Below are 12265 nucleotides of genomic sequence, written 5' to 3' on the forward strand. Positions count from 1 at the left end.
AATTAACTTCATGAACCTCAGAGTCGCTGTGGAGGATAAACAGCTTCTTCAGTTTGTTTAGGGTTTTAGAAGACGTCTCAAATCCAGTTTCACTCTTTAGTTCCAGAAAAAACTTTAATTTGGTTCATTTATCAAGTTGTAGTTCATCCATCAAAACTCTATTCTGCTGGAAGGAAAACCCAAATTTCTCATGGATTCTTACACACAGACACACACACAGACACACACATACACACTACCCTCCCTCCTTTATGTTATAACTGAGGAGAAATTCCTGGAAGAAAGAAACACAAGTGTTTCAGAATCCCCTGTGACCCTCCACTGCGCGCACACACACACACACACACGCACACACACACACTCACACTCACACTCACACTCACACTCAACACACACACACAAACACACTTGATTCCTTTAGTTTTTCCACACTACTACACATGGAAAAACACACTTCCAGGAACAAGACAAATAACCTAAATACCCTTTCAGTGCACACACACACACACACACACACACACACACACACACACACACACACACACACACACACACACACACACACACACACACACACACACACACACACACACACACACACACACACACACACACACACACACACACACACACACTCTTCTTACCACAGCATCCAGGAACTTGATGCAGCGTCTCAGCTCAGGTCGCGTCTCACAGAACTGTCTGAAGAGCAAGCGTCCGATTGGCTGCCGCTCACACATGCTGCTGTAGTCCTTCTCTGCGAGGGGGGGGGGGGGGGGGGGGGCGACAGGAAGTTCAGATGATGCTGTTTGTTCAACTATAACAATCAAGTTTGTGTTGCACTGATGTTGTGAAATAGTTACTGAACTAGAAACCGACTCAGGACCAGATTCTAAAGTCCACAGCAGCTCGTCTCTTAACTGAGTTTGAGTCTGGAACCAAACCTTCGAGTCGACGGGAGAAATGATTTCTAAAGGAATTCCATGTTCACGACATGAACTCATAGAACTTGGGAGTCTCTGGATTTCGTTGCGTTTGAAAGAAATGATCTGAACTTTTAAATCCTGGTCTCCTGGGTCTGATCCAGCTGCGTCTGGATCAGGTCCCCACATGTTGATCAGTGCTGACGTTCTTCTACAGACACAGGGTGTTGGTTTGAGATCATTTGAAGTTGTTCATGATGCAACATGTCCTCGTGGAGGAGACGATCTGAACGCTGCTGGACTCACATGAGACAACGTCCTTAACTCTAACCTCATCTGTCAAGCTGGCTGCTCGCCGGCTGTATACGTCCTACTGGAGGGAAGTTAGATCACATGTGCATCATCTGCTATTTACAGAGTTTGAACTTTATCTCTCCACTAAAGGTCACTGAGCTTCACACTGGTTCAGGTCGTTTTACACAGCGAATCCTCAGGCCACGCCCCCACACTGACACGTCTGAACACATGACCACTCACATCCACCGGTCCTGTGGTGTAAGCAGAAACTAGATTAGCAGTTTCTCCATGTTGACGTGTAGAAGCCGTTTAGCTGTGAAACCTTCTGAGGTTCTGTTGGTCCTGAGAACCGGAGATAACTACTGAGAACCTGGAGGTCACTCCTGAGAACCTGGAAGTCACTCCTGAGAACCGGAGGTCACTCTTGAGAACCTGGAGGTCACTCCTGAGAACCAGAGGTCACTCCTCTGAACCTGGAGGTCACTCCTGAGAACCTGGAGGTCACTCAGGTTCATCTCTGAGCTTCACAACAAACAGCAGAGAGGAAACGATGGTTTTGCATCAGTGACGTGAGTCCATGCAAAGCAGCTCAGGAGAGTTCATGCACAAGCAAATAGGCTTCATGAAGGAACAGTGTGTTTTACTAATAGTATATGTGTGTGTGTATAAATATATATATGATGTAGCAAGGTCCCAGCCTGTTGTCTGTGTGTCATCGTTGACCCGACGAGGTCAAAGTGAGGTTCTGATCCATGTTCAACCCACAAATATAGATTCTTTAGATTAATTAAACCAAGAGCTCAAAAACACATTAAAGTGCAGTTTCTCTTTGTTTAGAACTGACCCTCGACCAGTGTTTGAAACTCATACTTACTGAAGTTTACATCTTTGTATTTATAGAGGGACACTTTACTTTCTGTACTTGAGTTCAAGCTGAGGAAAGTATTGAGAGAAACTGAAGGAGCAGATAAAAAACTCTGGATTCTTCCTTCTTCCATGAAGCAACGAGCCTCGCTGCTCAGGGACTGAATCAGAGACGGACCTCCTCTGATTGACTAATTGTTTCTTGATAAATGGCTCGTGTCCCTTTGCTGAGTCACTTCCTGTCGATGACCCTGATGCTCACTGGCTCTGTCAGGTTCTGTTGGATCCACTTGGAGTTCAGTCTTTATCGCTGCTGCTGCTGCTTCCTCTTCGTCCTCCGCCCTCCAACCCTCGCTTCTCTCTGGAGCGAGCTGGAGCGGGGGGGCAGGGCAGGATGAGGCAGCAGGAGGGACAGACGTTGGACGACTCGGGAGGAGACAATGTACAGAAATCCAGCCCAGCGTGAGGCTAATAAAGGTCTAACCACCAGAGTGTAGTAGCTGCTTGTAGACGTTCCTCAGCCGTTCTTCTCCCGTCTGAACCTCAGCTCCGTTCACGTTGGAGAAGCTTCTTCTGGAGACGTCCCTCGTCTCTCAGAACCTTTCATCGTGGGGTCGTGGCTCAGAGGAACAAGCTGTACATCCAGACGACAGATAAACAGGCCTCTGTCGGGCCTCGGCCGCGGGCCCATGCGGAGGAACCATAACACCATGGGTTTGAAACTCTCCTCTGTCCTTCTCTTTGATGTGGAGGCTTCTCTCTGGGATGTCTGACATCCAGAGAACAGCTGGAACAGTCACTTCAGTTCACGCTCAACGCTTAACTGAAGCAAAGCCCCCTGATCGCCCCCTGGTGGCCCGGCTGCATTACAGCTCATAAACCCTGCCTCCTCCATGTTAACCAATTGGACATAGAACAAAGTAAAAAAATCTACAGTAGATGTTATTTGAATGTTTGTCAGAGATGGTTTGTGTCATGTCAGGTAGTTTTTATCTCACTGATGTTTCAGTTTGGTCTGAATTATTGATTTTATGATCGTCAGTCATCTTTATTCACAGGCTCTGGTTTACACCAGGTCCTTAAAATGACTTAAATTCAACTTATTAAACAAATAACCTTGAAAACAGGGATCCCTCAAAAGATCTCAAATGATTCATCTGGATCATAGGTCTTCAATATGTTGAAATATTATGTGCTGAATGTGTGCAGGTCAGTCTCAGTTATGTTACTGTTGGTTGACCGCTCCCTCCATCCCACTCTCTGAACTGTAGCAAGTGAGAAGACACTGAGATGTGACGTGTTGCTCGACACGTTGTGATGTTGTGGGCGTCAGGAAACACAAAGAAGAGAACAGCTTGTTTCACACAAACGAGGAAGTGGACAGCTTCCTGAACGAGTTTCTCAAGACTCCCGCCCACTCGCTGGTTAACTGTCACTCTCATTCCTGAGTCCTCATCCGTTTCATCCTCTGATTCACACGTCTCAGTGTTTCATCGTCTTCTCTCTGTGCAACCTCAGCTTTTCAAAACTAACTGTATGTGGTTTTGAGCAACTAGGTGTTGAGCTTCCTGTCTGCGTCCGACAGTTTGACTGAACTCATTTCACATCCGATCTTTCTCTGCAGCTTTCAGGAGAGAAGTAGCTGTGCTCTGAACGAGTGTTTCAACAGGACTCAAATCAGGAACTCAAATCAGGATGTGAAAGTCTGTTTTCCTTAGTAGTGTTTTCATTGAGCTTTGAAAATGAATATGAACTGTTAAAAACAAATAAAAGCTATTAGAACATAATTTTGTGATGAACACACAGACTGAAACAAGAGGACCGGAAACTCCTCAAACTCAGACCCTCGTCTGAAGGAGAAGAATCTGCTCTGTCGTTACTTCAGCTTTAATCAGATTTAAACAATTAACAAACCTGAAGTCGGGTTCTCTCGTCTTCATTGACTCGACTCTTCGTCTCTCCAACGGAGGGACTTTGTGTTTGAAGGCGACTTTGTTTAACTGGTAATAAAGTTAAAGATGTGACTCTGATCTGGTTTCGAGGCTGATTGAGGCCGTTCAGTGAGGCTCATGTTAGACTCAGACGTGAACTGTGACGTGCTTGTGATGTCATCCCTGCCATATGATCCTAACCCCATCTCAGGCCACAACTGCACATGTTCTGTAGACCACATGACCTGCTGGGGTCATCCGTTAAGGGCCCCCCCGGCCCCATGGGGACCAGAGGGAACTTGTACAGCACATTGAAACTGGGTTTTGAAAGGTGCTATCAGAATAAGGTTTATTGTTGTTATATTAATATCAATCTTAATAAGCTTCAGATCGTGTGTTTACCTGGAGACATGTTCAATGATCCATGACGTCTTTGAATCATTTGATTAAAATGTTGTCAGTTTGAAATCGTCTGTCTCCTGCTGACCTGCCTTCGTGTCTCCAATGATCTTAACTTGTGTCTCATCTCTTTCCTTTTCCCAGTAAAGTGGACTGGGATGGATTCTGTGTCTGAGCGATGTTCGATTCCATCTCCACCGTCTCTGTGGGTCAAACCTCCTGGTTCCATCCCGACTGCACCTCAGGGCAGAGCACATCTTATCGGTCATGGCCTGCTCCTCCTCCTCCTTCTTCTTCTTCTTCTTCTTCTTTAATCTCCTGCTGTAACAATGTGGCCTGTGTGTTGAGGCTGAGCGGCCGCGGTGCCATGTATGGACGTACAGGATGTTCACAGCCGGGTTGTGACAGAGCCTCCACACACCAACACGCTGCCAGTTGATGGGAACTCTGCTGTAAACATCTCGAGAGGAGATATCTCACATCACACTGACATCACATGCTGCTACGATGACGCTCCAGGCCGCGTCGAAGCGCTCTGTGCTTTAAATCTGAATTATGAAGAGACAGACAGAGACCATGGAGACTCCGTCCGGCCGACATCCTGTACGTCCATACATGGCTCCGCGGCCGCTCAGCGTAAACACACAGGCCACATTGTTACAGCGGGGGGATTGAAGAAGAAGGAGCAGGAGGAGCAGGAGGAGGAGCAGGAGCAGGAGCAGCGGACTGGCCCAACTGATGATGACCGATAAGACGTGCTCTGCCCTGAGGTGCAGCCGGGATGGAACCAGCAGGTTTGACCCACAGAGACGGTGGAGATGGAGGATCGTGGTTACTGAGAGACTTTTCAATCCACACTGAGAACAACTGACCCAGATGAAGTGTCCACATCCTTTTGAGCAGGTTGTGAGTTTAAATGGAGGAATCAGAGTCAGATAAGAGAAACGTCCAATACAAAATAAACTTGAGTAGTTTTGTACTTTAAAAAGTGATCAATTAACATCCTCATGTCATATTATTTTAATTTTAATATAACTTAAATCCGCGATTTACAAATCACACATCACTCGGCTGCTGTCACAACATTTAGAAGCACTGATGTTGACCAGTTGAAACCAGAGTCCAGCTGCTGCAGGACGCTCTGGAGCCTGAACCAGAATCAAACTGCTGGTTTCAGCTTCCAGGTCTTTACACCAAACGATGGCCGAGCTTCCACAGACTCACAAACCAACCAGGCGACAGTCAGGAGCTTCTTGTGTAGTTTGACAAACTCTCGTCCTCAACCCTAACCCTAACCCGTCCCATCCTGTGAAACATGACACTGGTGTGTGTGAATCATGTATGAAAAACAAACATCTGGCGATCTGAGCAGCACAGGAGCCGTTGTTTTCTTTTTCTTTAAGAGTGAAATGCAATAAAGGAAACAAACGACCTGAAGGACTTTAAACGCTTCATAAATCTGATTTATCAGCTTCCTCTTCAAAGGTTTCGACACACTGCCCGCGGAAGTTGTGTACTTGTACAACTGTCACTTTAAACAACAATACAACTCGTCCACGGTTTGGTTTCTGCTGCAGAACACAACACAACACGTGGGTCCTCCTCTGTCTCTGTTCTTCTGCTGCAGTTTGCCAACCACCATAAAATAACAGAAGAAGAAGATCTGGGGAGTTTCTGTGAGATGTCATGTCTCTGGAATCTTCTGACGCTCTGTCAGTGTGTGCACTCCGAAGACTAGAAGATTACAAATCGATTCAATCTGTCATCATGTCTGTGCAGCTGATAGTCCTCTCATGTGCACACATCACACACAGTTGTCGTCACTATAAAACTTAACGATGTATAAAAGTGTTCTCTGCTGCAGGACGTGGTTTCTGGCTGGGGGATCTTAAAGTAGAGCAGCATCCATCTCTCGACATGCTTACAGGCCTAAACGTTTTCTGGAGGGGCTGAGTGAGAGAATCACCACGTCAGCTGCTCTGGACGTTTTCTGGAACTTTTCCTGCAGCCCCGTCGTAACATGTCTGGAGAGGAGGCAGCGAGAGCGAGTGGACGTGTGACCCGGAGAGTCTGCTGCTGCTTCTTCACATGAGAAACACAAACTCCAGAGAACATCCAGACGGGAAACAGAAAACAGCTCCAGTGTCACACCTGCTCACGAGTCGGAGGTTGTAGCCTTGCTCAGTGTCAATCACGAGTTCCACACGTGACCTAAGCACATTCTGTTATTCAAACCCACCAACTGCCTTCGTCAATGAATTATTTAGAATCCCTCGGTTTGAATTCAGTCTTTCAGAGGTGGGATCTTTATTCAACTCGAAACCAACTCTACTGCGGGTAGAAACAGAAAATCACCAACAGTCGACTTCCTCTTTCTGCACGGGCCACAGTTTCCTCTGAGGTGTCACTTGAGCACGGCTTCCTGAAGTGTTCTCTGGCCCTGGTGCAGAGCCGTCAACAAGCAGCTTGATGTGAGAGGAGTCACGTCAGGACGATCCAGCTGCTTGTCTGTGAGAGGATCACGGGTGGGTAAACGTTGAGCATGAGAAATGGTTCTGAAACAGAGCGTCACTTGTGTCCAGCACGGTTTGCAGAGACTCTTTGTACTGATGGTGCTCAGTGGATGTTCTCGTTGTGGTGACTGATCAGAGCCACAAGCTGGAGCAGCTCAGACACGCTAAGGCCATGTGTGTTGTGTTCTACTCAACGTCTAATTACAAGCCCGTCTGATAGAAGGTACATTCAAGGGTTTCTCATTCGTTCCATAAAGATCTTGAGGAACAGACATTGTTGAGTGTTCATGTTTTTGCTCTCGTGAGTGAGGTGAACGTCAGGAGTCATCACATCCTGTTGTCATCACTGAAAGATCAGTTGAGTCCTGTCAGTGTGTGTAGACGGTTTTGTGTTTGTCTCTTCAGATGGACAACGACACGGACGTCAGTCAATGAGTTGTCAGCAGTTACAGTCTCTCTACGTCCGACCGGTTCACTCCAGCAGCTGTGATGCTTTTTACAGATGTGCCTTCTCCCACTCGAGCCTCTTCCAGCCTGAACACACGGATCCTGCTGATCCAAGGTCTGCTGATGTGTTCTCACTGAGGGGCTCTTCAGACACAGCAACAACCAAATCAACATGGCTACCACCAGCTCCACAGTCACTCAACATGTTGGAGAACATGTTGGAGAGCATGCTGGAGAACATGCTGGAGAACATGTGGAGAACATGTAATCTGTGCTAAGACTGTTTTCTTACCTATGGTCTGTCGCAGCTCTTCACACAAACTGATGTGGGGATACTGCAGCATCTGTTTCCATTTCTTGCTTTTTCCTTTTCTGTTTCCGCCGCCTCCTGCAAAACAAACAGCTTTGATTTAAACTGGGGGGGGGGGGGGGGGGGGGGGGGGGGTGAACAGATCTTCAGGTGTGAGGACGAGTCTCTCACCTGAGGAACAATATCCCATAAATATATAAATGATTTATTTATGCATTCCAACAAACACGGTTCTAGTTCAGGATCAGAATAATGAGGCTACCATCGTGCATGTTGTGTGTTTGTGTGCGTGTGACAAGTCGATTCACTCCTCGTGACGTTAACACAAATGTATTTCATCACAACAACGATTTATTGTACGAATTATAATAATCATATACAGATTAAACAACAATGTAAACTAAATTGGCATAAAACACACAGTTGTGTTGGGAATGGAGGAGTCAAATGGCGGACGATAACACAACACTGCTGGGTAGCAGCCGGGGATTTGAACACAAAACCAGCCATGAATCTTTGACCTCTGTTTAATAATTAATATATGTATTGATTATAGTTTCACTCAGAAGACCTCAAACCTCCACCGTCCCTTCATTCAGATTCTGCTGCTTGTCCTTCAGACTCTGAGCAGAGACTCATCAGCCCTGGGACCTGCTGACCTCAGAGCAGGATCAGTCGAGACCGGCGTGGACACTGTCCCACTGGTTGTCCCACTGGTTGTCCCACTAGTTGTCCCACTGGTTGTCCCACCTGTCTGGCGAGCACAGATCCAGGATTTGCAATGCAAATAGGACTCGGTAGCTGCAGCAGCTCAAATCCAAAAATGATTAACGACGCAGGCACGATGCAAACGAGATGTTTTGTTTATATCCAGGGAACAGAATCGCAGGGAAGTTAATCGATGACAGAGAAAACGAGAAGACTAATGTTTTGCTGAATCAGAGGAATGAATCAGTGACGCAGGGTCGACGACACTCCAGTCAACAAAAACGTAACACAACATCACACCAGGCTAAGTTAACACAACATGTTCTGTTTATTTCCAGCTGATGTTTCTCATTTGAGTGAACGTGAGATCTTCGGTTTGGGACCAAACTGTCAAAGTGAGAAGAGGAACCTTGAAATACATCAACTTAAACGGCTTAAAGCAAAAAGGGAAAAGTTTAAACAACTCTTAAACTTGAAAAGGAACTAAAAGTCAATAAACCTAACTAAAAACAATAAGAAAACATGACAGCTTCAAAAAACTGAAGCCAAATCCTCTTGATCGCCCCCTGGTGGCTCCATCAATCACAACTGCAAAGACTCTAAATGCACAAGATGACACCGTTCGATTCCCAGATCCTTGGTTTCATTTCTGGATCGTGGAAGTGGAGACGAGCCGCCCATCTTTATTTACAGTCTATGGTTATAACACTACAGGGGAATACGGTAACATGTTTAATTAATACTTATTACACAAAAACTTTCCCTGCGGATTTATATTTGTATTACAAGCTTCCGGCAAAATCTATGTTTGAATATGCAAATGAAGCTTATCTGGGTACATTCGTGCTCATTTACACATGTTTACATAGAAGATATTCTATCATCAGATTAATCCAGATTCAAATTCTTGTTTCATGTTGTCAATCTGGAGCCAAAGGTCTAAACCCAGGTTTCTCCAGGGTCTTAAAAAGACTATCTGAATAGTAATCTGAATATTAGGCCTTAATATGTCTTAAGTATGTTCAGTTACTACAAACTAGTACTTTGTTGTTGTTAGTCACGTAGAAGCCAGTCTCTATTTCCCTGAACATGATGCACACAGCAGTACAAACTCTTTCATCTGGCATCGGCCAATAAATAATTGTTCATTAAAGTAAATATTTTACACCCATATAATCCTTGTCGCAAGTTGTCGGCACGTTGGAGCCAAAGTCTTTTCACAGAGGGTTTTTATAAGTCTCCATAAATCAGATAACAGGGTTAGGGTTAGGGTTAGCCTAACCCTTAACAGTGTCTGTCTGCAGATCAGGAAGATGATGAGTCACCACAACCTCTGTCTCCTGCTCCTCACAACAACTGATCCCACACTGTTCAGACAGGTGTGAGTGTAAACGTCTCTCTCTCACACACACACACACACACACACACACACACACACACACACACACACACACACACACACACACACACACACACACACACACACACACACACACACACACACACACACACACACACACTTCAGTGCAACAGCTGCTCTGCCTCAACATCCTGTTTCGACAGAACGATGCTGCAACACCAGCGGGGAGCCTCCTCCGGACCTGGAGTCAGACCGAGCACCAGACTCCCTTTGAAAAACGGTGGATTTAATTCCCCCCCCCCCGGTTCCCTCCGTGCCTGTTCACTGTACAGGAGTCCCACAGCGGGTCACAGGAGCCCGGGAGCTGCTCTTTAATTTGGCATCATCCAGCCAACTGTTGTTCCTCATAATCACCTGCTAGCTCCTCATCCCCACAGCCTACGTTCAGCAGAACTCCACCTAACAACCTGTAGATTTGACTTTACCCTCTGCTTTCCTCTGTGTCTGTTCACTGTACACAGATCACAGATCAGTTCACAGGAGCCCAGGAGATGCTCTTTATTTCGGCTTCAATAATAACCCTATTATTAATTAAAATCAATATTTAACAACCATAAACTCTTCTGGCTCCTCGTCCCCTCCGCCACTTTAAACAGAACTTCCTCAAAGATAAATACAACGCGTTATTCACGCTGTATCACGGGCGACATCAACAAGGAAGGTCGAGATTTGAGGATTTAAGGAATTTACCGAAACGACTTTTACGCCGAATTGTTCAGAGTTTGTTAGAAAGTTGTGTTTGTGTTCTGGCGGTTTGTAAGTTGTGTTGAATCTCCGGGAGGAAGCAGAACACCTGAAGGAGCGAGAGTTGTAGGAGTAGAAGGAGTTCGGTGCAGAGAAGGATGTTAGGACCTGTTGGTATCGAACATGGAGCGGTTCACTGTGTCCGCTGGACCCCCGGTACCGGCTCGTCGCTCCGGTACCGGGACCCAGAGGAGTGGTCTCCATCCTTACCTTCCCGAGCCTTCAGCAGCACCGTGTTGGCCACGATGTTCTCCAGCTCCATGTCCAGGCTGTCAGCGGTCACAGCGGCAGCAGCGCACCGGGCTCCTGGTCCCCCGCGGCGGCTTCAGTCCCAGCCGGTCCTCCCTGTAAGCTCCACCCGCCGCCTGCCGCCGCCCTGCCGAGGAGGAAGAATCCAACTCACCGTCTGAGGCTCTGAGGTCCGATCCCGAGCATGACACTCCGCCCCCCCCTCCTCTTTACCCTCCTCCTTGTTCTCCCCCTCCCCTTCCTCCTCTCTCTGTCTCTGTCTCTCTCTCTCCCCCCCCCCCTCCCTCTCTCTCTCTCTCTCTCTCTCTCTCTCTCTCTCTCTCTCTCTCTCTCTCTCTCTCTCTCTCTCTCCTTTCCACTTGCTATGGTTAACAAGTATTTGTTATAACCTTTATAACTATGATATCTGGATGCCAGTATTTGGATTTGTATACTATAAAATAAAATAGTTGTATGCTCTGTTTGTTAGTTATAACAGTGTCAAGATATTTAACATATTTCACATAAGTTTAGATTATTATTAATATGAAATAATAATAATACTGTGAAGTTAAAGCTGCAGCAGAGTTAAATCCATGTACTGTGACTTTAATATTCCATTGATTTCTCTATAACTGATTGATCTGATAAACATGTGCCCGTCTGCCTGATCTGAGTCCGGCCATGACGTAGGTTGAGAATATTTAAATCGATGTGTTGTGAATCTGATTCCTCTGATGTGTTCATGTTCATATCAATCTGTTGGAAACAGGAAATCAATGGCTGCTCGTGTCTCCTCTTCCTCTGCACAGATCGATGAAGACTCCACCATGGAGCATCAAAGCTCCATTAAGAAGGATCTTCTCTGTTCTGTCATCATCACTGACGACAGCAGCTCAGAGGCTGGAAGCAGATATCGACCAGTTTGTTGTGTGACTGAAAAATCAGTCACTACAGTTTTATAGTTTCCCTTTTTACCATTATACTGGTTATTTAAATGAGCCTGTTAATGGCTCTGCTCTTTCACAATCAGTTTCTACTCCTTTCTCCCACATCCTTCACACACACAGATGTTCACCCTGAAAACATCTGTCTGCTGCTGCTGCTGCTGCTCAACAGATGTTTGCTACCATGAAAACCAAAACACTTGTCAAACTAAAACTTTGAGGTGACAGGAAGCACTGTTTTTATATCCATTGCTATTTTAAATCAACGATTATAATCTATATCTTGATTCATGCTGGATTCTAAAGAAAAACACAAAACCTGATGAAGTTTAAGAGAATCTGCAGAAATGAAGTATTTCATACTTCACTTGATTTCCAGCTTTCTGTAGAGTTTTCCAGAATGATCAAAGTGAAGCATGTGATGCTTTATTATTACGTCAGTCTGACCCCTGGAGGACACAAGCAGCTACTGCAGATGTTTCAGAGTGAAGGTGAATAATTCAACAAGATGTTTGTGTCACAAATACAAAGAAG

At 45.8% G+C, this 12265-nt stretch overlaps 1 protein-coding gene across 1 annotated transcript in view; it reads right to left on the reverse strand.

Moving 5' to 3' along the window:
* grk6 (G protein-coupled receptor kinase 6) overlaps positions 1-10973 on the reverse strand; it is a 28419-nt gene extending 17446 nt beyond the window's left edge. The window contains exons 1-3 of the mRNA XM_062405990.1: positions 10767-10973; positions 7667-7762; positions 645-757 (exon numbers count right to left, since the gene is read on the reverse strand). Coding sequence (XP_062261974.1) covers positions 645-757; positions 7667-7762; positions 10767-10818 — 261 coding nt within the window. The 5' untranslated portion in view covers positions 10819-10973. The remainder of the gene's footprint in view (positions 1-644; positions 758-7666; positions 7763-10766) is intronic.
* Between the last annotated feature and the right edge of the window lie 1292 nt (positions 10974-12265).

This window comes from Platichthys flesus, chromosome 15 (assembly GCF_949316205.1).
Source record: "Platichthys flesus chromosome 15, fPlaFle2.1, whole genome shotgun sequence".
In the NCBI taxonomy this organism is placed as follows: domain Eukaryota; kingdom Metazoa; phylum Chordata; class Actinopteri; order Pleuronectiformes; family Pleuronectidae; genus Platichthys; species Platichthys flesus.